Here is a 25,475-nt window from a genome sequence, read left to right on the forward strand (position 1 = left end):
TTTATTCTACATAAATTATTGAACTTGCTCATTAAAAATGTGTACCCCATAAAATGAGAACCAAAGTGCTAGGCTTTTCTGCTTCACATTCAGCAGGATGGATGGATTCAGAAATAAATTTGATGTATTTTAAAAAGAAAGTGCCTATACTACTAGAGTTTGCTAACTATATCGTGTAAAAATAAAGGACAGTGTACTGATTTTTCTGACTCACAAAGACAACCAACCATTCTTAGGAGAGTGTCAGATATATGAAACATCTCTAAATCACATACCCAAATTGCTAGCATCAAGATCACATCTCTTGGGCTGGGGATGTGGCTCAAGTGGTAGCACACTCACCTGGCATGCGCGGGGCGCTGAGTTCGATCCTCAGCACCACATAAAAATAAAATCAAGATGTTGTGTCCACCGAAAAAACTAAAAATAAATATTAAAAAATTCTCTCTCTCTCTCTCTCTCTCTCTCTCTCTCTCTCTCTCTTTAATAAAAAAAAAAAAGAAAGAAAGATCACATCTCTTCTCTGTAAACAGTGCTGAATTCAAATCTAATCTTGCTGCTTTCTGGTATTAGTTTCCCCTTACCACTGTGACTAATTATCAGAGACTTAGGGTTTCAAAAATTTAACACAAAATTATTATCTTATCATTTTGGAAGTCAGAAGTCCAAATGGGTCTCACTGGACTAAAATCAAGGTTTCAGTAAGAAAACCATAGGGGACAGGTGTTCCCTGGACTTTCCCTGCTTCTAGGCAAGATGAATTCCTTGATTGCCATCTCCCCTTCACTTTCAAAGCCAGCAATGACTGGTTGAGTCTCTCATACACTTTGTCATGAACAAAGACTCTCCTGGTTTCCCCTCCCACATGTAAGTAACATTGCCATCACCTTGGACCCACCTGGGTAAAACAGCACCGTCTCCCCACTCTTAGTCAGTCTGTGGGTCAGCAATTTGAATTCCATCTGCTACCTTAATTCGCTTTTGCCACCCAATAGAGCATATTCAAAGGTTCAGGAGATTGAGACATTTACAATTTTGGGAATTTCATTATCTTTTCAACCACAATTCTCTATTTCTTTCTGGGGTCCTGGTAACAAACACATACTTTGTTCTGCGGAAATTGCAGACACATGTAAAAGTGGTTCAGAAATGCTTGTTAAAAACATGGTTGTATGAGTTGAGAATAATCTTTTCTTTTCAGGAATGGCAACCAAATACTTCTTAATTTTGGCAGTTGCTGCTGGCTTCCTGCCTGTTTTGGAGGTAAGAGTATGTGAGGATGGTGAGTTACAAAGTTACTTTTCAGATGAGGATAAGCACTAACCCTTTAATATAACAGTGTTTCAGTCTCTGTTATGAGGAGATGTCAACAATTACCCACTTACTTCTCACAGTAATTCTATTAGACAAGTACAGTTTTTCATACCCTATTACTGATTAGAGATTCAAAGAACAATGAGATTAAGTACATGGTAAAGTTTCATGGCTAAGAAGGGGGTGGCACTAAAATTAACCTTGTTCTATTTAGCTCTGTGAGCCCAAGCCTATTTCATTTTTTTTTTTTTGCAGTGATACAAAACAAACAAAAACAATTGAGAATATGCAAAAGGAACTATTTCTTTAAAATATATCCATTTTCCATGACTAAATGAAAAACAAAAACAGACAACACTGTTTTTGTTTATATTCCCAGACAAGTTATTACATCAATATACCAATTGAGCTATATGATTTATTATTATAGTAAAAAGTTAAGCCATTAAATCAAATATGAAACTGGAAAGTACCAAGGACAAAGACAGGTATGAGGGACTGCTAACCATGTTATCAATATCAAAGGACTAGCTCTTTACATGTTAAAAATAAGAACTTTGGACTAGGGATATAACTCAGTGGAACACTTGCCTAGCATGTGGGAGGCCCTGAGTTTGATGTCATTCCTACACAAATAAATAAATTAATTACTATATAAATACATAAATTTTAGAAAAGAACTTCAACAATCACAAAAAAGAAGCAGAACACTCAGTGATATGGTAAAGAACATGTCCCAAATAATTTATGATCTGTCAATAATATTCATCTTTAAAAAACTCCAATGCTATAAAAATATTTTAATTTATCAAAATCCTTTCAAAATAAATAGCTTTGTCAAAGACAATGTTTGTGTGTGTGTGTGTGTGTGTGTGTGTGTGTGTGTGTGTATGTTTCCACAGGCCAGGTAAGAGAAGTCACAAGTAGAAGGTATTTGATTAAAGAAAATCTGTATGCTTTAGGCTGTTGGGTATAGTTTGGAGCTGGGATCCTATCACTCACCCTGGTCTACAAAGGCAGACCAAGTGTCTACTACCCAACAGTCCTCTAGTAATAGGCTGGAAGTAGAGTGTTGAAGATGTTTTCTTCTTCCTTTGATTCACTCTTTCTTTCTTTCTCTCTTCTCTTCTCTTCTCTTCTCTTCTCTTCTCTTCTCTTCTTTCTCTCTCTCTCTCTCTCTCTCTCTCTCTCTCTCTCTCTCTCTCTCTTTTTCTTTCTTTCTTTTGATACCAGGGATTGAACTCAGGGGCACTTAACCACTGAGCCACATCCCCAGTCCTCTGTTGTATTTTATTTTGAGATAGGATCTCACTGAGTTGCTTAGTGCCTTGCTTTTTCTGAAGCTGGCTTTGAACTCACCATCCTCTTGTCTCAGCCTCCTGAGCCACTGGGATTACAGGCATGTGCCACAATACCCAATCTTCCTTTGATTCTTAACCCTTTTTAGTTCCCCAAAGGGGAAGGGCATACTTCACACTTTGCAATGAGGAAAAGCTAACTTGAAGCTGAGGCACAACACCAAAGAAAAAGATGAATGGCAGCGAGTCAGAAATCTCCCTTGAAGACCTAAAATTAGGTTGTTCAAGCCACTTAACCCAAACCCCAGGAGATGGGCTGGCCCAGGTTGCCATAGGAGAGAAGGAATCAGTGCCACTATTTACAAGCCTAGAGCAAAATGTAGATAGGAATATATCCTTCCATTCAAGGTAACCAGAACCTGATCTACTTACTGATCAAGAATCCACAAAGACAATGATAAGAGCAGAAGGCAATGATAAAATGAAATGTATACATTCCATAGGCAGAGTCTCATTGGAACACTTGCATATAATTTTATAGACAGTTTGCTCATAAAATTAAGACTTCAGAATTTTAAATTGAAACAGGAAGATTAGACAAATTAAACACAAACATAAATGTACTATATAAGCTTTAAACATGAATCTCAGTTAAAATAAATTATAAGATGTGCCAACTTGTAAACAAAGCATCTTATGCTTTCTTTTTTTAGATTTTAAGTAGAAAGGCAATAGACTAAATATCAGGCCTGAATTTTATTTTTAAATTATCCTAGTATCAGTTTCCTGGGGTATTAGTCATCTAATAGGACAGCAATTGCTTGACTATGGAGATAAACAGTTTTCCAAGAGAATCTGGAAGACAACACATAAAAAGACCTTTGAAGGAAAAGTATAGGGAGTTGTGGTCAGTTATTAGGAAAATTCAATATTGTCTGAGGAATTCGGCATCTTCTCTGAGAACCTGGTAGACCTGAGATCTGAAGGTGAAGTTGGTCTTGCAAGCTATCAAACGAACAGGCACAGACCCATATTCTAAGGCAGGATGGGAAAAGGCACAGTTAGTATCACTAAAGGGACATCACTGTGACTGAGCTAGAGAAAAGTCAGGGTGCATAACATAAATGGAAGCCAAGAAATAAGCAATACCTTGTTAAAGATTTCATCTTTCTGAGAATTGTAAACTGTTCGTGAGTACAACAGGAAAGTGTCTCCATGGTGCCTGTGCTTTTTATTTGGGTAGGTAAAAGAATAGCAAGGGGAGTGGAGAAAGAAAATAAAACCATACAGTACTGCGGGGTGGGGGGGGCTCTGGGGGGCCAAGAGAAGGCCAACCTATAGTAACAGTCGGTCCAGAAGGAAGAAGAGAAACCTGAGAGGTGGTAGAAGAACAAAAGGTGCTGGATGTGTCTTATACCAAAAGAAAGAGTATTCCCACACTGAAAGCATAATCAAAGGAGCCAGTGGGCAATAGACTAAGTAAGATTAAGCTCTTAAACAATATTGGCTACACAAGTTGAACTTCTATGGAACCTTAACAGGAATTGATTCTATGTAGGGTTTCTCAGCTTCAGCAGTATTGACATATTATTATGGAATAATAATACTAGTTGTGGAGGGCTATCATGGGCCTTGTGGTAAGTTTAGTAGCAGCATCCCTGGCCTCTATCCACAAGAGACATGTCACCAAAAAGGAAAGTGTGGTACAGATACAGAGGGTGGGTTGGTAGACTAGGCAAGAGAAGTGGAAGCAGCTCTCTCATCGCGTCTCTTTACTGGGGAAGTACAATATTTCACAATCCATTGAGAAAAGGTTGGTGTGAATAGAAGAAAATGCAAAAGTTCTTCAATAATGTTGTAGAGAGAGACCAAGTGAGTTAACCAGGTAATTAAGTAGAATCAATGAGAACAAATAAGGGATAATTTGAAATCATTCATATTGATTTGAAGGGACACCATTATTTGTTATTTAATAGAATTTTTTTTTCTGTCAATACTCAACTGACAGTGCCAGCAGAGGAATTGTTACTCTTATCCAAATCTGTGGTGTTCCAAGGTGGGATATTTGTAAGTGTGGGTGATAGATGAAGGATTTCATATTCTAGAAAGTCAGTTATTGAAATGAAAGAATATGGATAGAAAAAGAGGAAAAGACAAAAGTCGACTAGCAGAGACATATGTATGATAAAAAGGCTAGATGACATTGAAGAAAGAGTGGTCAACCATAACAACTTGGAACTAGAAATCCTGACCAGGCAGGGAAATACACTTGATCAAGTCAATTGAAAGGTTTGGTATTTGAGGACAATATGAAATATGTTCTATGACAATCAAAGTGGGGAGATGAAAAGGATTGAAGGAGAGGTTTAACAGCAGAAGAGTTCAAGTGCCTAAGACCGCAGAGATTTGGAGAATTACATGTGGATGTTAGAGTTCATTCAGGTAACTCAGAAATCTGGGTAACAGGATGAATTTGTTTTAGGAGGCACAATCTCTGCGAATGAGAGGAAACAGCAGAAAAACCACAATAGGAAATTACAAATATTCAAGGATACTTGGTAGCAAAAGTGTCATGTATTTTAGTAGAACTAGGGTTTCCAGAAGAGCAAGGTGACTTCTAACCTTAACATAGTATGTGGATTCTTGTGACTCCCCAAAGTCTCCCCTAGTTTAGACCAGAGCTTCATGTTATAAGAGAAGAAAATGGCACCATATGAGTCTACTTTCAATGAAAACGGTGTCTACAGGACAGTCTCTAGAGGGGTATTCTGGCTTCCATATTTACGCCCTCTTCCCTTCCACAAACCTGGTAATATAAAATAATGACCATCTCCCTCATTTTTTAAGGTTATGAAGTATAGACTGATATATGCCCCCCAAATACTCTTTATAACAATTAATACTAACCTAGAATATTTTGGCCACGTTTTTTTTTTTTCTTAGTGAGTCGCAGAATAAAAGGTAAGCAAACTCAAAGAACAGTCATGTGACGCTTTGAATTCTATTTTATACTTTCTTACATGTGTGCAGACAGACATTGTTATTTTCTCACATAAAAGAGAAAAAATACAGAATGTGAAAGGATAGCACTTAAGGCTTCACACTCAATAACGAATGTATACTTTTGAGTTCTCCCAGAAATGTACCATTAGATAATTTAAGTGCAAGTTGTTTATTTGGAAAGCAAATAAAATAGTGGGGTGAAGGGTGGTGGACTAGATGCATAGAGAGTGAGCCTAGGAAGGGAAATAAGTTGTAAATGGGATAATTTCAAGATGAGTTCCATTATGTTCCCTGTTGCCTAATAAAAAATGTACTTCAACATGTACCAATATATAAGTCACATAGTAGAAAAATTTTAAATCACAGAACAATCATGCACTATTCTGAAGATTACTGAAACCTCAGCCTGACATTTAGAATTCCTTAAAACTCACACTGGAGAAATAGAATATACTAACTACACATAACATGAACTAACATACTAAGGCACTATAGATTCCAAAATGCCCTGGATCACTGTTTATTCAATATAAATTCTAAATTTACTTTGTGCACAGCTGTGCAAATAATGTGCCATGTGCAATAAGTTCCAGTTGAAAGAAGTAACATTAATAAATTATTTTCTGATAACAGACAAAAGTATCCAAAAACCTCTACACTAAACTCAACACAGAATTAACAGCTGTCCAAGAAGAAATCGTCAATATACATAATGCCATCAGGAGAAGAGTGGTTCCACCAGCGAGGAACATGCTGAAGATGGTAAGATCCAGCAGTAATGTCCCAAGTGAGGGATTAATACTCATGGTATTGACCAGGATCTTGTTGGGTTCTTGAACTTTCAATATACTAAATATACATTTGTCACAACAAACCTAGCACTTAGCAAAAGAAGGAGGTAAGTAACCTTATAACAGATTGTATAGTCAGAAATGATAGAGCAGCAATTTTGACTCAGACAGTTGAGCTTCAATTCCTATGTACCTTTGGACAGTGTTCCTCAAATATTAGTGCGTTTGAGAATCACCAAAAGAACTCAGTAAAGTGTCACCTGAAGAACTTGGTAACACACAGGGTCCTACCTATCTGATGTTCTGATTCAGGATGTCTGACATGGAACTATTTCAAGCCCTCAGCTGAACTGATGCTGATAGTACATAATAACTTGGATTAAATAATTATTCAGGCATTGCATAGCTTTCTTCATCTGGAAGATGCCCAGAGGCTATTGGACACTTATTTGAGGATTAAGATGTCCAGATTCAGTGCCAGTTGATGCTGCCAGTGAAGTACTGGCAAATCTATTTTCAGTTTTATTGTATTCCATAAAGGGTTAGAGGAATTGTGCTTCCACTATAAACCTGGTGTCTTCTGCAACAAGACAAACTTAGGGAAGTCTTGGGTATATAAAGTGAGTATTCTCAACTTTACTACCCAGAAGTATCCTCAGGTTTGTGGAAACCTCAGCCTGCTCCCTTGCAGTGCAGATTGTGGAGGGTGATTCTAACAGACAACTTTCTCTTGAAAATGAGGAAGAGGAAGAAGCAGAAGAATACTGAAAGGATTTTGCAATTTATTTCTTGGACATCGTAATATTGAAAATGTCATTTGAAGAAAACAAATCCTTAGCTTTTATAGGTATACTTGACTCGTATTGCGGCTACCAGGAGTATGATGTTGTTAATAAGCATTTTTTAGTACTTTATTACATTAACTTATTTAATTCTCACAATAAAATCATCTCCATTTAAAAAATTATAATACAGAGCCCCAGGAAAATTAAGTAGCTTATCTAAAATTCCAAGTGCTGGAGCTCAGATTTTGTTGCCATGGGGCTAGCTCCAGGGACTCTGCTCTTTATCACTTCCCTGTCTTAAGAGAAACAGGATTCAAACTCCTTAGCAGTCAGATGAGCAAATAACTAAGAGATCCAAAACACATTAAGGAATGAATGGAAGTTATAATCTCATCTTACAGAGACCTTACTACTGAAAATGAAAGGTGAATACAAAAGAAACTTTAGAAAAGTAAGTAAGAACACACATATTTAAGTATTAAGGTTCAGTTATTCAAAAAGTAGTAAATTAAATGTATTAGTAAAACTGATTCATGTTTTAAAGGAAATATGGGGGTTGAGATGTGCCTGAAACCATAAATAGGACATACATAGGAGAAAATTAATAGAATTAGCAGCAGCAAAATTAAGGAATGAAAGAAATAGAAAGAGTCAAATAAATGCCAGGAAGACATTTTCCAAAAAGAAAATAAAAGTCATTCAATTTAATTTTATGTTTAAACATAAGATTTTAGCATTCATAGCTTTGGACAACAACCATGGGAACTTATTTGTGACACCATCATTAATCAGAGTAATGTCCCAGACAGCTTCAAAGTGATCTGAACTGAAGAATGGGCAATGAGTTTTGGAGGTAGTTTTCCCAGATAAGATAAAGAGATTATGAGATGGGTACTATCATGTAGGATGCTCATGGAAACGATATCCAGATTTACACCTGCCTGTGGCAGTAGGGAGAGATTCTGTATAGGGAGGATTTTGTTGATGATATCATTACCAATAAGCCTCAGCTTATTTCATGGGAAGCTGAAACACTAGGAGGTTTCATTGAGTTGTCCCAAGTTGGAGAAAGGTGGCCTGGTATTGGCATCTACCAGCTTTTGGAAGTGTGCTGCCCCAGAATGGGAATATGTTCACAGATAAGGACAATTTTCAGAATCAGAAAATAGAGCTCCTATCAGAAAGATTCCTACCTGCTGAGCGTTTGATTCCTTAAGATTGGAAAGGAACCTCTGTAGAGCATCACAGCATTCACTACAAAGTGTTACGTACGATCTTAGTCAAATGAGGTCCATTTCTAGGCATTTATCAAAATGATCCCAATAGACAAGTTTTTTTTTTCTTTTCTAGTCGGTAAAATGGCATTCCCAGTGCCTAAAGCTACTATGCTATGCACTGATCATATCTGTGGTCACCTCTGTTCCTTCAATGAGACAATGTCTCCTCCTCCTCCTCCTCCTCCTCCTCCTCTCCTCCTCCTCCTCCTCCTCCTCCTTCTCTCTCTCTCTCTCCCCCTCCCTCCCTCCCTCACTTCTTCCCTCTCTCCCTCCCTCTTTGCATGAAATAATTAAACCCAACAAAACCATGTTTTCCCACAGTGCCAGTCTGAAGTTACTCCGTGAAGTAGTAAATTCAACCTGAAGATTAATTCTAGAAAAGTACCACGAGGTGGCAGCATATACTCATATAATAATAAACTTCTTCCCATGCCCAGGACAGTGTTGCAAATGAGAGTTTCATCTCAAGAATAATTGAATGATTACAAAGAAGTTCATTAGGGAGTGGGGGTGGGGAGAACCTTACATCTTTTGTTGGTAATGTATTATATGTGATATAAGGACAATCTTAAATGGATGTATATCAGTAAGGATGTGTTAAGGATCTCAGTTGTTATAGTGTCACACCTACTGACAGCTCCTGCCTTAAGCCTTACTTGGAGAATAGCTGTTCCTGAGCTTCAGCCAACAAAATGTCTTGATTCTACACACCTGACCTACATTGATATCTCAGAGTGCACACTGGAACCAGACTAGTTGATACAAATTCCTTGTCACTTGCTGGTAGTGTGATCCTTAAGAGTTATTCAAAATTTCTGTGCCTCAATTACTTTTTACTTACAGGGAAAATAATAGTACCTCATTTGTAAAGTTGCATCAAGATAAAGTGAGAGAAAACACATGCAGAATTGGTAAGAGATTCTAGCATATGATGTTATCTATTGTTCTGAGATTACTTATAATTTCAGGTAGAGATGTATGACTGTATATGTTTCTAATCATATCTATAATTTGTTTATGGAACACACAGCATAAAATTTATAATATTACAATTGTATCGCACAGATTATCACACTAAACTTTTAAAACATGTCTTAGGACATGAATGATGGGTCACATTTACAAATACAGAAACTGAGATGCAAAGAGGTAAAATAACATGTTGAGGTGAAACTATCAATAAATTATTGGGCTAGATTTTTAATTCTTGTTTGTTTTCCTGAAAGTATTCACTTAATTTTTTTTATTGCTTCTGAGATAGAAGCTACTGCTGAGTGTTATTCTTAATTTTAAACTTTTGAATTCAAGGGCCAATATATTGAATTGTAATTTTTTCCCTTTTCCCTATTAGAATATTTAAGAGTAATGTAATTATTTAAGTTTTAATTTACACAAAGATATTACAAGTCTTAAATTCTTAGAAACAATAAATAAGCATCTTATGATGGAAATGTGAATGACATTGTGTGCTTTTTTTTTTTTTTCTTGCCACTTTAGAAATGGAGTGAAGAAGCTGCAGGAAATGCTAGAATTTTTTCCAAGTATTGTGATAAGACAGACAGCAACCCCCTTGAGAGGCGAATTAAAAGTACGTATATATGACCCAGCATCTTATAAAAACCGGAAAGTAATCTCACCAAGCACGTGGATTCTTCTGTCACCTGAGAAGAATAACTTACATCATCCAGGCTCGGTGGCGCACGCCTGTCATTTCAACAGCTCAGGAAGCTGAGGCAGGAAGATTGTGTGTTTAAAGCCAGCCTCAGCAAAAGTCAGGCATTAAGCAACTCAGTGAGACCCTGTCTCTAAGTAAAATAAAAAATAGGGCTGGAGATGTGGCTCAGTGGTGGATGTATATCAGTAAGAATGTGTTAGGGACGTCAGTTGTCATAGCATCACACCTACTGAGAGCTCCTGCCTTAAGCCTTACTTGAGTTCAATCCCTGGTGCCCACCCAACACCCCCCAGCCCAGCAAATAAACAAACAAACAAAGAATAAGTTACATCATCTACTCTGTATCTGTACTTGCCCATACATGGAAGTAAACTCTGACCTAGTGTAAAGTTTTATTTTTATTAATTTTTTAAAAATGTGCATATTCTGATTTCCAAATATTGAGTTCTATCCATAAGTAGAAAAGAACCAAAGCCCTCGTTATTATAGAAGACTAAGTGCAGCTAGGTACCCAGAAGGTTTGTACCTTAAGAGTTACCCCAGCTACCCAAATATCACCCTGGGAATTTCCTTAGCAGTGGAACCCTAACATAGCTGAGAAATGAGTTCTGTGAACTCTGTTGCGCTACAGAACACCCTTAGGTGATCAACAAGGAGCCTGTTTAGGCATATCAATTAGATGATTCCTACACAGTTATTAGTACTTCCTACATAACTAAACATTCATGAGAATCTTTTAAATACTAAATAGTAAAAAAATATGAGTGCAACTTTACATCTACAGATTATTAGGATTTGTAGTCCAAATTCTATTGAGCAGTGAAATAGCAACATGGGTCTTTCTTTCCCTGAAAGAAACAGATTATCCTTCAGTAGTATGTCTGGTCAATGGATATGCCTTAAGTAGGTGGCTAAATAAACAAATATTCATGTCAAGATCCTATGCAGCCTAGATCCTGTATGTGGCTGCTTTGGAGCCAAGGCCCTTTTATAACTCACAGGCTTTTCTTTGGTTTCACCCTTTTCCCTCAGAAGTAGCAGAGACTGCAGTGTTGATGGATTTGATTTCAGAGCTCATTATCTCGTATTCTCAACTTCTCACCAAACCCGACACCACATGCCCAGCGATCTATGAGAAGGAAGACTGACAGAAAGGATACAATTGCCTTTACCTTCTCTTATAAGATGCTGCCTAGATCATCAGTGAACCAATTACCAAATAAAAATGAGGAAAATCTCCTTATATGACGTTCTCAAAATTTAAGAGTGTAACTCAGCCCTGTTTCCTCTTTTCAGATACCTTTTGTGGAGAAAATACACATTGGGAATCTCATCCTATCTCCTGGTCTCACATAATTAAAATCTGGTACAATGAGTCTAAAAATTTTGTATATGGAGAATGGACACCAATAGATGAGGAATCAAGAACTGATCATTACACTCAGGTAATCTGTGTTCTGGAAGATACACACAGTGTTTAAATGCCTTTAAACACTATGAATAAAAGTCAGGTAGGAAACAAATGAAAATCATCATACCTGATTGCTAGACTATTAACTCAATCTCCTGAGTTCCTTTTATAATTGAGAACAGAAGGAAGTGCAATGTGCTCCATACCTGGTTTAGAGAAGTTGCTTACCCTCTTGGTTTCCGTCTTCATTCATTTGATTTTTCAGGAAGTTGCAACATCCTAAAATATGAATCTCCTTTATAAATTATTTGTAATTTAAAAGGTGTAAATAATAGCACCTTGTAATAAAAGAATCCCCTTATTTCCAACGTTAAGCTTTGTGGTGAAATATTTATAACTAAAATATCACCACTTTAACCATTTTCATGCTCTGCAGCATTAATGCCCAGTAACATGGAGTACATTCAAATTTCTGGGCTTCCATCACTGGAACATTCCATCTTCCATACTGGAACTCTGTACTCATTAACTCTCCTCTTCTCTCTCCCACAAACATCTGGCAACCACCATTCTCCTTCCTATTTGTCTGGATTTGACTCCTCAAAATTGTTCATGTATTGGAATGATTCAATATTTGTCCTTCTGTGGCTATTACTCAATATAATATCTTAAATCCATGTTCATCTATGCTGTAGCATGTGTCAGATTTTTTTTCATGATGTATATATCACATTTGGTTTGCCCATTCGTTTATTTGGTTTATTTACAACTTTGGGGTATTGTGAACAATGCTGTTACTAACATTAGTATACAAATGTCTGTTCAACTCCCTGGGGTCAATTCTTTTGGGCTTATAAGAGGAACTAGTAGTTTATATGCTAACTGTATGTTCACTTATTTGAGAAATGAGCATACTATTTTCTATAGCAGTTGTACCATTTTACATAACTATTGTAATAGCCTATTTGGAATGCCATAATAAAATACCACAGGATTATGGATTGAAAAATAGCAATTAATTTTCCCACATTGTGGACACTTAAAGACTGAGATCTTAAAAAGCAGAGTTTCTGGTGGAATCTCTCTTTCTGGATTATAAACAATCACTATACCCTGAAATGGTCTTTCCCCAGTGATGAAGAGAGAGAAACAAAAAGGTAGGGGAGAAGGATCAAGGGGAAAAGAGAGAGAGATGGATCTAGTGTCTTTGCAAGAGGGTCCAACTCTTGTGATTTCATTTAAGTTCTTCCTTAGCAATCACATCCCCAAATACAGCTATCACGCTGGATATTAGGACTTCATAATGTGAATTTGGGGACCAGGGGACACAAACATTCAGTTCATCACATTGCATCACTTCCCTTCTCATAATTCATGTCTTCCTCAAATGTGAAGTTCCATCCTAACCGCCCCCAAAGTGCTAACCCATCTAGAATCAATATGAAAGTTTAAAATTGAGTCTCATTTGAATCTTATCTAAATCAGATATTCATAAGAGTAAGGCAAGATTCATCCTGAGGCAAAATTTCTCTCCAACAATGAATCTATGAAATAAGATTATCTACTACCAAAATATATAATAAAAGAACAGGAGAAAGAAAGAGATACTTCTATTTTAAAAGGGAGAAATGGAGAAAGAGGAATGGATGATGGATCCCAAGCACATGCAAGGATTCCAGATCAAGCTGCCTTCCAGACCCACTTGGGTGGCAGCACCTCCTCTTGGGACCTTTCATTCTAGTAGGGCAGCCTCATTGCATGGGTCTCAGTAAAAGGTCCTGCTGAAGTGGCTGTTGTCAGAAGTCACTTGAGGAGACCCATCCTTTAAAACCAAGCAGGAAGCATCCTTGTCTCCCTGACCTGTAGTGGGGATGGCAGCCCTGGTGATCTTGGAATCATTTTGGGGGATCATTCTTCCTCTCCCTTGAAAGATAAAGCATGTCCATGACTATACCATCCCATGGTGGGAGCTCATATCAGAACAAGTACTCACAACGAAATCCAGGAAGCTGAGAGAGAGGGAGAGGGACAGGGATCTCAACATCTCCTCGGGGGCATGTCGTATGCCCCAGCACTTAAAGTTCCACAGCACCTCCCAACCTCCACCCAGGGCACCAAGCCTTCAACACAGGGCCTATTGGAAAAAGCTATTCTTTTTCAAATGACAGTTATTTTATTCCTTTCAGTCAAGGATTCTAGTTCTCAGTGCACAAACACCTCAGGTTCAGTCAAGGATTCTAGTTCTCAGTGTACACACACCTCATGTCCTTGGTTAAAGGTTTCTAAGTGTTTCTGACTTTTGATGTTTTTAAAATCAAAATCACTTTCTTAGTTTCCTGTTCATAAAACTTATCCTTAGTGTTATGGAAGGCTAGGACAGTATTAACAGGAGAGTAGAAGGAGTTCAGAACATGAAGGAAGGGGGGCTATAACAACTGAGGCTGTTAGTTATCTACTGCAGTTTACATTTTACTTTAAATGAAGTGACAAATAATTAGATGGTCAATGGAGGGGGAGGATTAATCTGATTCATGTTTTTAAAAGATCATTTGGCTGCCATGTAGAAAACAAGTTCATGTCTAGAAATAATTTTAAATATCGGAATTTTCCAATAACATATAAATCAACAAAATAATCCCAAAAGAGATGATTTAAACATTAAAATGAAAAAATAAAATTCTAAAAGCATTATTATTCTAAAAGCAAGGAACTTTAGATGTATCCATTGCTAAGTTTCATAAAATCTGAAGTAAAATCTGTTTAAAATAAGCCCAAATTAAAATTAATGTTGAACACTGACAAAGTTAAAACATTTAAAAATAATAGACTTAATCACATACGAATATCAATGTCTAAATTCCTACAACATCTACATTCCTATCAATATCTACAATACTAAAGAAAACATTAGCTAATAGCATTGCTCTTTGAAATTGATAGCCTGGACATAAAATATATATCTCAATAATCCAAGAGTATCCTAACATATGGCTATTTAGTCATATAATTTTTGTCATTGAAGGATTAGCAGATGCCAATAGAATGGATTGCTAAAAATTGACAAATTTGAAACATCAGTTTTTACCTTTCAATTCTTTCCTATGACAGTCAACTTGACCCACTAATTCTGTAAGGAAAACGTAATCCCTGCCGCTCTGATAGAGCAACTTAAATTCATCAACTCCAAATAATCTTGCTTTACTTTTGTCAAACTCATTCAACGCCCTTTAAAAATATTTTTATTGAAATTATTTCTCTCATTGCTTTTTTTTGAAGAAATTAAGAGAACAAATCAAAGAAATTTGCCTTCATTTGCTTAAAATTTTAAACAATAGAAAACAATAACATTTTTCAATTGTATGCGGCCCTGTAGAATGTATTAATGTAATCATAGAACATGAAAACTTAATGAAAAAAGTTACATCTTCACTTTTTTCTTAGCTATGGGTGGAAGGAATGAATAAGTTAAATTCAGTCATCTTACCGATAATTAATGTGTAATGAGAACATGAGAAAAATAGACATTCTACTCTATTTTCATTATCAAATTACTTCTCTAATTAATCCATTAGATTCATAGTTCAGAATTTCTTAAGAAACAAAGACACGTGTTAGAATGAGAGGAGAAAACTGCACACATTGAATCTGCATCATGAAAGTTTTGTATCTAAGGTAGAGCAAAAGTTTGGGTAAAGGCATGTCCTCACTAGCAGTAGATAATTCAAAGCAATATGGTGGAGAGAGATGGACAACCATAAAAGCTTTTTCTTAGGGGAAGAAAAAATAATTCTTTATCAAAATATGTCATAGAAAGTCATTCTGACCCAGAACAGGAAAAAGGAAACATGAGCAAATTGTTCAGGACTTGCTGAGTGAAATCCTATCAGGCTCACATAGACACAGTCAACAGGGAGTGGAAGCAATCATATTTTTAAAAACATCTCTTCCAACAACCTAAACCTTTGTTTCTGGTTTTGTCTTGTTTCTTTTTTGCGGTGCTGAGCACTGAATGCAGGGTCTTGCACATGCAGAGGAAGTTCTGTACCACTGAGATGCCTTCCCAGCCCAAGGATAGCATTAATATACACTTTTTTAAAAATTATGAAAAGACACTTTGAGACAAAGCAAACTGCCAAATATCACCCAGCCAAGAAGTGATAGGGATGGAATTTAAACCTAGTCACTTTGCCTTAGAATGCTAAGTCAGTATTCTACACTATTCCTGCTCTCTGACCAATAAGAAAATGTCCTTCCCTTGATGATTATTTATATAACCACCAAGAAGAATTAACCATAGTTGATGGTAGCCACTCATGTTGATGATAGTCCAGTCATGGACATATTAGTTCCAACAAAAATAAATGAGGGAGGGCTGACCTAGAGTCATGCACTGGAATATACTGGATAATATGATGAGTGTCATGCTCAGCCATATACAGTCCATGTACACAATGACATCTATGTCCCTTTTGAAGAACAACCTATCCACTGCAAAATGAGTAACATCCCTTCTCCTTTTACCTATACTCCTGCTCTACCCATTTCATTTCTCAGAGAAAATGAATATCAAGGGCTTTTTTTTTAATTAGAAAGAACATTCAGAAATGCAGAATACTTCTGAAGAAAACTGCCGAAAAAGAGAGAAAACACAAACAATCAAGTTACCCTTGCTTGCCTATCAGATGTGATTTCCTCTGCCTGGCTTCCATTGTCTATAACCATGCGTGTGCCTATGTATGTGTTAATAGAAACAAGGGACCATGTTTCTATGGCTTCTGAATAAGCCATGCTCAGAGCAAACCTAAGGCAAACATGTTGATTTTTGTTTGTTTGTTTGTTGTTGTATTTGTTTTTGTTTTATGATATTGAAGATTAAACCCAAGAGCAATCTACTACTGAGCCACATCCCCAGCCCTTTTTATTTATTTATTTATTTTATTTTGAGACAGGATCTTAGTAAGTTATTTAGGGCTTTGCTAAAATGCTGAGGCTGGTCTCAAAATGGTAATCCTCCTGCCTCAGCCTCCCCAACTGCTGGTATTATAGGCATGGGCTGTGGCATCCAGCAGTTGTTCACTTTTAACCATGGATAATAGCGCTGCTATTGTAGTCATTTAGCTGAATGTCAAATTTGTAATAAAATACTCTATTTTTGCAGGTAATTTGGGCCTCTTCTTATGTCATTGGTTGTGCTGTCTCATTATGCCGCAAACAAGGTGTACCTCAGTATCTCTACACTTGTCATTATTGCCATGAGTATGTATCACTGCTTCCCACCACTTTTAAAAATGTATCTTTCTTTACAAAATATAACTGAGTTTTTCAAACATTATGAAAGAAAACCTATTTTTTTCCAGTTAGACCTTCACAAACACAGCCAAAAAACTCACAAACACATCTATATTTTACATCATATTTTACTAAATAAGTTTATATTTCATTAAGAGAATAGAAAAATTAAAAACAATTGAGCAGTAGTCTCCCTATGTGTCAGTGACACCTAGGGTAAGTATTATGTTAGGGAAACAGATTTGAAGTAGCTCAGGTAGTTTTAGAATTCAAGGGCAGAAATGGCAGTGGAATCTCAATAAAGTAACAAAGAAAAAAGCCGAGTGTTATTCTGCGTTCTTAATTGAATAATATTGTATGTTTTCTCTTCAGAAATTAAGTTTGTATATCATAGAATCACAGGTACTAAACACAATTCCTAGAAAAGTTAATCTAATTGCTTCAGCGAGAGGCAGGTGTACTTCTTTGCCTTATCAACTTTGGTTGTGGAGTTCAATCTGATAAGAAAAGAATGACTGTAGGAACTCACCTGAGTGACTCCAGGGATAGCTATCAGAATAGGGGACGTTACTCACAGAAGCATATAGCCCTCTGATACTTGACCATAAATATCACCTTGTATCACTTCTGTTGATGGAGTTGAAAACAAATCTGCAAGATTCCTTCAGCCACTTGCATTATCTGGGTCAACACACTTGATACTGTGAGCTCAAACATAGCCTTTAATCACTGTCTCCCACATGTGGACCACAACAAAGGATTGTTTGATGTGAATCAATGAATGTGAGTTGGTTGATAACATGTTCCATACTTAAATTCAAATGGGACCTATAATATCATTGTATATTCACCAGAATATAATATATAATAAGATAAAATATATTCATATAATAGGCCTATATGAATTACTATGTCTTCCATGTCTTGATTTCATTAGTTAAAATTTATTGGGATTTTTTTCTAATAATTTGATCTGAAGACCATAAGATCTATTTATACCTACAACATATCATTTGCACTACTTCTTTGCAGGAGTTAGTGGTCTATGATGAATTTCCAACAATGTAAAAAAAAAGTATAATATGTGAATAGCTATAATGGGAAATTTTCTCTATAAAACATTAGTCCATATTGCTGACTAAATCCTTTATTAAATTTAGTAATAACTTTCTTTAATAAAGTAGAAGTTTAATAGTTAATATATTAAAGAAATAATTATAAATTCAATAAGGTTTTTAAACCAGAGCACACAACTTTTTTTAAAAGTTGTATTAATTAAGAACCAGACATTATCTACATTTTAAGTTTTTAGACATCTACAGGTAAGAGTTGCATTTTTTTGAAATTTAAAATATCTCAGAACTGGAGGGTTTTTGTCTCCTTTTTCTTTCCTTACCTAAACACTTTATTAACACCCACACACATTTTTATTGTATAAGTATAATTGTACATAATGATGGGGTTTGTTGTTACATATTCATACATACACAGAATATAACAATATGATATGTGCTAGTGTACATTCCTCCTTTAATATCCCAGGCATTTCTACCAAAGTCACTAACATGTTTCATAATTATAATAATATAGTGCAAGCTAAAATTCAAACACCTCTCATTCAAATTAAGTAAGCTTTTTTTTTTTCTTAATAGTGTTAAGGACCATGCCCTTTTCCATGATGAGTTCCTACTTTCTCATGGTTATTAATAAAAAATAGTATTTTATTGTAATTAACTCCAAAGTCATACTGTTTGTTAGGATTTAACCATTCACCAGTCCCAAGTACTGTTAGGACTAGAATATCAAAAGAGAGATGCACATTGCCTGAAAAATATTCTTGTGATCCTCAGAATTGCTAAGTGGTATATGCTAAAAACATACTCCTATCTGTAAGTCTAGAAATCTCATACCCACCTTAAAAATTATTGCTCATTGCTTAAAAGAATGTTTACAAAATTTGTTTCTAAAATTGGTTGTATTCACTTAGTAAAATTTTATGTACATTGTACAATGATGCATTTTACTAAACAATATTTACTTTCTCTTCTTTCAGGGGAAACGATCCTAACACAATTAATGTACCTTATAAGAAGGGCAGCCCATGTGAAGATTGTCCAAATAACTGTGAAGACAGACTTTGCAGTAAGTTTTGCAAATGCTGATTGCTTAAAGTTGACCCATGGGTTCAGGAACCATGTGTTCCACTTTTGTACAACTTTGGATTCAACCTAATGACAGGATACATCAGCATTATTTCTCCTTACCCTTCCATCATTCTCAGAGTGACCAAAGACCATTGATTTAATATATTCCTATGAAAATTAGAATGTCTGAGTATGAGAATTTGAGTCCTCATTAAAAGCTTAAAATTCCCAAGTAGAACCAATGTGCATAAAATATTAACATTAGTATAGAATGTTCCCAGTTCTCTAAAAAGCTCCTGAGCTCCCTTCCTGCAGCCCATAAATTATCATATTGCTTTTAGTTTACTAAAATTCTAGAAAAGGTACTCGCTTTCTGACTTTTCTATTTTCTTGACTGCTTATTATGGCATGCAGAGTTTTACTGAGTAATTCTTGTTCTGCACCTGCTCTGAAACATCTAAGAGTATCTGTTTTGTACGCAGTGATGAACTTTTCCCACTTATCTCTCCTCTTGCTTTCCGTAGTCTCTGGTAAAACCACTCTATTTTCAATTACTTTAAGAACAAGCTTTTTATTCTATATATGAGGAAGATCATACAGGATTTGCCTTTCTGTTCCTGGCATGTTTCACTTAGCATAGAGAACTCAATTCCATCCACATCATGTTGCAAAGAACAGGATTTCACTCTCTTTTGTGGTTAAGTAGTATTCTCTTGTATAAATGTACCATATTTCCTTTATTCACTGATTAGTTGATTGACACATAGATTGTTTCCCTTCCTTGGCTATTGTGAATAATACTGCAATGAACATGGAAGTCCAGGTGTCTCTTCAACACACTCATTTCATTTCTATTGGATATGTACCCAATAGTGGAATTGCTGCATTATAAAGTACTTTAAAAAAAATAAAAAGAAATGAGGAATCTCCATACTCTTTTGATTAATGGTTACCTTAATTTACATTCTTTTCAGTGCATAAAGTTTCCCCTTTCTCCACATCCTTATCAGCACTCATTTTGTTGTTGGAGCATCAAATAATTTTTCTTCATTTTCTTCACATTCATTCAGTTTCTTTAAAATAACTGTTTTAACTTCTTTATCCAAAAGTTTTCCATACTAATTACTGCCTGTTCAGTTTCTGGTACCTTATTTTTGACTGTTAGGTAAGATTGGTTTCATAAAAGTCCTTCATGCTTACTGGCATATGACATTTTCTTGACATTGAAGGAGTGGATTTTTATCCATCTTCCTAATCTGACTTTATGCCTCTCCTTCCAGAAAGTCTAAGCATACTGCTAATTTTTACTATAGTTTCTGTTACATCAGCACTGAGTAGTACACAGATTCAGATTGCCAAGATTCTGCTACTGCTACATGATCACTGTTTCAGTGCTAGAGGGTTTGTCCCAAATCCATGTGTTGTTCTGAACCAGTCTGGGGAGTACCTACAAAAGCAGTCAGTCCCCACAGGCATCTCCCTGTCTAAGGTAGCTCAGATGCCTACTCCACAGTTACTGGCCCTCAAGTGTCATGGGAGGCTGCTTGTCACTTGACCATATCATGGAGGCACTGGCCACAGGGTCCTGAGTCATGACTTGGTGCTATATTTCCTGTCTTTTCTCAAACAAAAGTCTAGTATAGTCCTTCTCCAAGTCACTGAAAGATGAATCAAGTATGTGACTTGCTGGGTTTCTGTTCTCACGACTAAAAGGCTCAGGGGTTACTCTGGTTGAACTGGGCTAACTGGGCTGCATGAAATAACCACGCAAGAGACACAAGTACCTTTTTCTTTGGGGTCACTGTGATGGCTCCTGTGACCTTAAGGGTCTGCAGAAAGAGAGAGAGTGAGCACATGCTGATCCCTTTTATTGAGGAGAAGCTATTCAAATGAGGCAAGGGGTCAGGTTTCAGGGGGCTGAGTCTATCTTCATGATGTCCACTGTTAGCAGGTTAACTGACATCTAGGTAGCCACACCCAAGGGAACAGTAAGAGAAGGGGACACACACAAGGTATTTCCATGGAACATTCCATCCTAAATAGGGCAAGGGGTAATCTTACAAAGGAACAGGTGAGCATAGCTCTCCCCATGGAGCTGTAGGAAGACACGGCCAGGCACAAAGACACAGTCACTCCAACCCTAGAAGAGCAGGGAAGTCTAGCAGCATGGGTGCCTGATGCCACATCGCCCAGCAGGGGAGTTAACTCAGTCATAGTGCAAGGTTGGTCTCCCACGGTGACTTAGAAAAGAAAAACCATGACACATAAAAGTAAGCATAAAATTAAAGAAATATATGCATATACGTATAGGCATTATTTGTCAAAAACAATGCTAAGAATTTAAGACCTGGATATGCAGACATATTGTTTAATTTTTACCAATAAAATTTATGAAAATATCAATTTCTATTTATTAAATTGGGAGGATTATATAAATTAAAAATTAAAGAAAAATATGCATTAAAACTTAACTAAGCAAGAAACATGTTACTTATAAATTTTTTAAAAATCTCTGATACTATATTTCCCAAAGTGTATTACATTTAGAACATAATAGAATAATGAAAGGCAGCTAATTTAAAGGGTAATTAGTAATAATCTTGGCAAATTATTGGTCATAAGAAAAAGAAGCAGAAATACACTGCCAAATACACAATGGTTGGGCTATAAAATGACATCTACATCTCCCTGTGGCACTTCCATAAGTCTACTATAGTCCTTCTCCAAGACACTGAAAGATGAATCAATTATGTGACTTAAGAAAGAGAAAGCATATGACACATAAAAGTAAGCAAAACATTTTACACATTCTTATAATCTTAATGCAACAATCTCATCTTTTAAAGAGATGCAAAATCAGTATTTTTAACAAGAATGAGTGATGGATTTTGATGAAGGCATTTTCTGCATCTATTTAGATGATCAAGTGATTTTTTTCCCTTAGTTCTATTTACGCAATGAATTACCTTTACTGATTTGTGTATGTTGACCTAATGTTGTAACCCTGGGATGAAACCAATTTGATCATGTTGTACAATCTTCTTAATATATTTTTGAACGCAGATCACTAGTATTTTATGGAGGGATTTTTGCATCTCTGTTCAATAGGGATATTGGTCTGAGATTTTCTTTCCTTAATGTGTCTTTATTTGGTTTTGGTAGCAGGGTGATATGGGCTTAATAGAATGAATTTAGCAGTGTCTCCTCCCTTTCTACTTCATTGAGTAATTTGGAGAGGACTGGCATTTGTTCTGTAAAGGTCCGGTAGAACTCAGCTGAATATTTATCTCATCCTGGGCTTTTATTGGTTGGTAGACTTTTTTAATGCTTCAATATTGATATATTTAGCTTTTCTATATCCTATTAAGTCAAATGAGTAGGTCATATGTGTCTAAAAATTTATCAATATCATCTAGATTTTCAAATTCATTAGAATATAACTTTTCAAAATATTCCCTAATAATCCACTGGATTTCAGAAATATCTGTGGTGGTACCTTCTTTTCATCTCTAATTTTGCTGATTTTACTCATCTATTTTTTTTTTAATTTTGGTTAGTTTGGCTATGGGTTTTTAAATCCTGTATATCTTTGAAAAGAACCAAGTGGTTATTGCAATGATTTTTCTTTTGTAATTTTTAAAATTTTCTATTTCTTTAATTTTGGCTCTGATTTTAATGATTTCCTATCTTCTACTTGTTTTGATATTAGTTTGTTTCTACTTTTCTAGGTATTTGGGATATATCATTACATTGGTTTTTTGGTGGCTTTTTATTTTTTTTAAGTGTGGGCACTTAATGCAATAAACATTCCTCCTAAAATCTGCCTTCATAGTGTCTCAGAAATTTTGGTGTGTTGTATCACTATTGTCACTTAATTCTAGTATTTTTTTAAAAAATTTCTCCTCTCATTTCTTCTATTATCAATTCCTCATTCAAAGGATTATTATTCAGTTTTCATATGTTTATGAGGCTTCTATAATTTCTTGCTGTTGATTGCTAATTTCATTTTATTATGTTCTGGTAAGATACAAAGAGTGATTCTATTTTTTTAAATTTTCTAAGATTTACACTGTAAGCTCAGATATTGTCTATTTTGGAGAAGGTTCCATGTGCTACTGAAGAAAAGTGAATTCAAATTTTGTTAAATGAAATATTCTATAGATGTCGTAGGTTCATTTGGTTTGTAATATTTAGGTGAGAAGTATCATTATTGATTATACATCTAGATGACATATTGATGACAGGAGTGTTGAAATCACCCAGTGTTATGGTATTGTTGACTATCTGAAAGTTAATGTTGAAGAGTGCTTGTTTTCTTGATTGTGTGTACCAAATTTGGGCATAAATATTTACCATTATACTTTTTGTTGAATTGTTACTTTTACCAGTGTATAGTGATCTTTGTTGTCTCATCTGAGTAATTATTGCTCAAAATCTATTTTTTTGGATATCTGTTTAGTTACTCCTTCCTGTTTTTAAACTCTATTTTTCAAGAAATATCAGTTTTCTTTCCTTTTACTTTCAGTGTATGAATGTCTTTGTCTAGAAGATGAGTCTCTTGCAAACAGCATATTTTCAGAGCTTAATTTTAATTCACTCTGACAGTCTATGTCTTTTAACTGCAATATTGAAACCATTTATATTTAGTGTTTCTATGGATAGAGGTCTAATATTTTCTGCCATTTTAATTTGTTTTGTATTTTAATTAAGTCCTAATTTTTATTTGCTTGACACCTCTTCTAGTGGTTTCATTCATTTGAGAGCACTTAGGTTCGTTTTTAAGTTCTTCTATGGATAGAAATACTTTCAGTTATTTTCTATAGTGGTCATGCCTTCTATTAGTTATCTTGGAAAATCTTTATTTGTCCTTTAATTTTTAATGACTGCTCTTCTGGATATAAAAATTTTTTTTAGCAATTGTTTTCTTTCAGAGCTTTAGTTCTTTTTGTAGGTCTTCCTGGATTTTAAAGTCTGAGTTGAGAATTCAGAAATGAGCCTTCAAATATTTACCTTTAAATGTTCTCTGTCATTTTTTTATGCATAGCATAAAAATATTATATACTATATAATTATATCTATATAGACAGCATATCTATATTAGATATTTTGATTATAATGTGTCTTGGATAAGTTCTTTTTTGATTCACTTGAGGTTTTATATGTTTTCTATATGTGGATTCCCATCTAACTCTTAAACCTTGGAAACTTTTCTGCTATTACTTTATTGAAAAGTTTCTAAACACCGCTATCCTATATCTCCATGCTCTCTTCAATTCCAATAAACTTTTAAGTTTGACCCATTACTGTTGTTCCTGAATTCTTGTATATTCTGATCATGGTCTTTTATTGTATTTTATTTCTCTTGACTCTTCACTGAGTGTTCAAATTCTTGTACCCTGTCTTCAGAGACTGGAGTTCTGTTTTTTATCTAACTAAACAGTTAGTGATACTTCCAAGTGAATTTTCAGTTTAATTATTGTATCTCACTTCTTTCCAGGAGTTCAGATTGGTTTGTTTTCTGAATCCCTATCTCTTTATTGGAATCATCTTTCATCTTCTGTGTTTGCTTCAATTCATTTCTGAGATATTCTTTAAATTTATTAATCATTTTAATATTCTATAGTCTTTCTCTGAAATTTCATCTAGTTCCACATCTGTGGGGTCCTTTGAGGACTTAAACATTTGGGAAGACTTGTTTGCCTGATTGCTCATGTTTTCAGAGGTTTGGGATTTGCATATCTGTTTAGATAGAGTCCTCTTCCTCTTTCAGTATATCTTAGTTTCAATGCATAGGTTCAGTATAGTACAAGTATTAATTTTTAACTTCCAATGCTTGTAAGTTTGCCACTGCAGAACTGTTGATTAAATTCATACTTACCGAGCTGCTCCAGCACTGTGGACTTATCTAAGTTGCCATCTTCCTTTATTGCTCTTTATTCAGTTTTTAGATACATTGTATGTTATCTTTAATAATACAAAGCAAATCCATAATCATTAAGAAATATAGTGTAAATTAATAAGAATGAATTAAACTTTTATCATTTATTTTATATTGTTAATACTATTGGTACTTTCAAAATGACAGGGTAACTGGAAAATTATTCATCTCTGATGTCTTTGAAGGTAAATGTATCAAAAAGTCTGTCATGGAAAAAACTCATTTTAGATTAAGACAAGAATTTTATATTTTCCTTCATGGAGATCTCATTTAAGTCATCGCTTATTTTCTATTCAGAATTAATTATTCTTGCTTATCAAATTTAATTAGTTACTATTAATAAAATTTATCTATGTCTCTAAAAGAATGATCTCTTTCTTCAGTGACTGTGATTTTTTAAAGACAATACTATTTTCTTTCAGCTAATCCCTGCCTCTACTATGATGAATACAATGACTGCGAGACAAAAGTAAAAATCCTTGGATGTAAACACCCAACTGTTAAATTATTCTGCAAAGCTACCTGTCTGTGCAAGACTGAGATAAAATAA

General features: G+C 35.3%; 1 protein-coding gene across 1 annotated transcript; it reads left to right on the plus strand.

Annotated features, from left to right (window-relative positions):
• The first annotated feature begins 1,191 nt into the window (after window positions 1-1,191).
• Crisp1 (cysteine rich secretory protein 1) lies at window positions 1,192-25,475 on the plus strand. The gene is made up of 8 exons (XM_076860103.1): window positions 1,192-1,269; window positions 4,073-4,075; window positions 6,249-6,377; window positions 9,966-10,056; window positions 11,440-11,588; window positions 16,713-16,810; window positions 18,897-18,985; window positions 25,348-25,475. Exons 1-8 carry the CDS (start codon window positions 1,204-1,206, stop codon window positions 25,473-25,475), a joined length of 753 nt encoding a protein of 250 aa, XP_076716218.1. The 5' UTR covers window positions 1,192-1,203.

Source organism: Callospermophilus lateralis, chromosome 6, assembly GCF_048772815.1.
Source record: "Callospermophilus lateralis isolate mCalLat2 chromosome 6, mCalLat2.hap1, whole genome shotgun sequence".
NCBI classification, from domain to species: Eukaryota; Metazoa; Chordata; class Mammalia; order Rodentia; family Sciuridae; genus Callospermophilus; species Callospermophilus lateralis.

What these genes read in the sequence shown, in the direction of transcription:
- Crisp1 (XM_076860103.1), top strand. Translation starts at nt 1,204, where the DNA reads ATGGCAACCAAATACTTCTTAATTTTGGCAGTTGCTGCTGGCTTCCTG. An exon ending in CGAGGAACATGCTGAAGATG is followed by an intron (nt 6,378 to 9,965) that starts GTAAGATCCAGC and finishes TTGCCACTTTAG; the next exon opens with AAATGGAGTGAAGAAGCTGC. An exon ending in GAACTGATCATTACACTCAG is followed by an intron (nt 11,589 to 16,712) that starts GTAATCTGTGTT and finishes CTATTTTTGCAG; the next exon opens with GTAATTTGGGCCTCTTCTTA.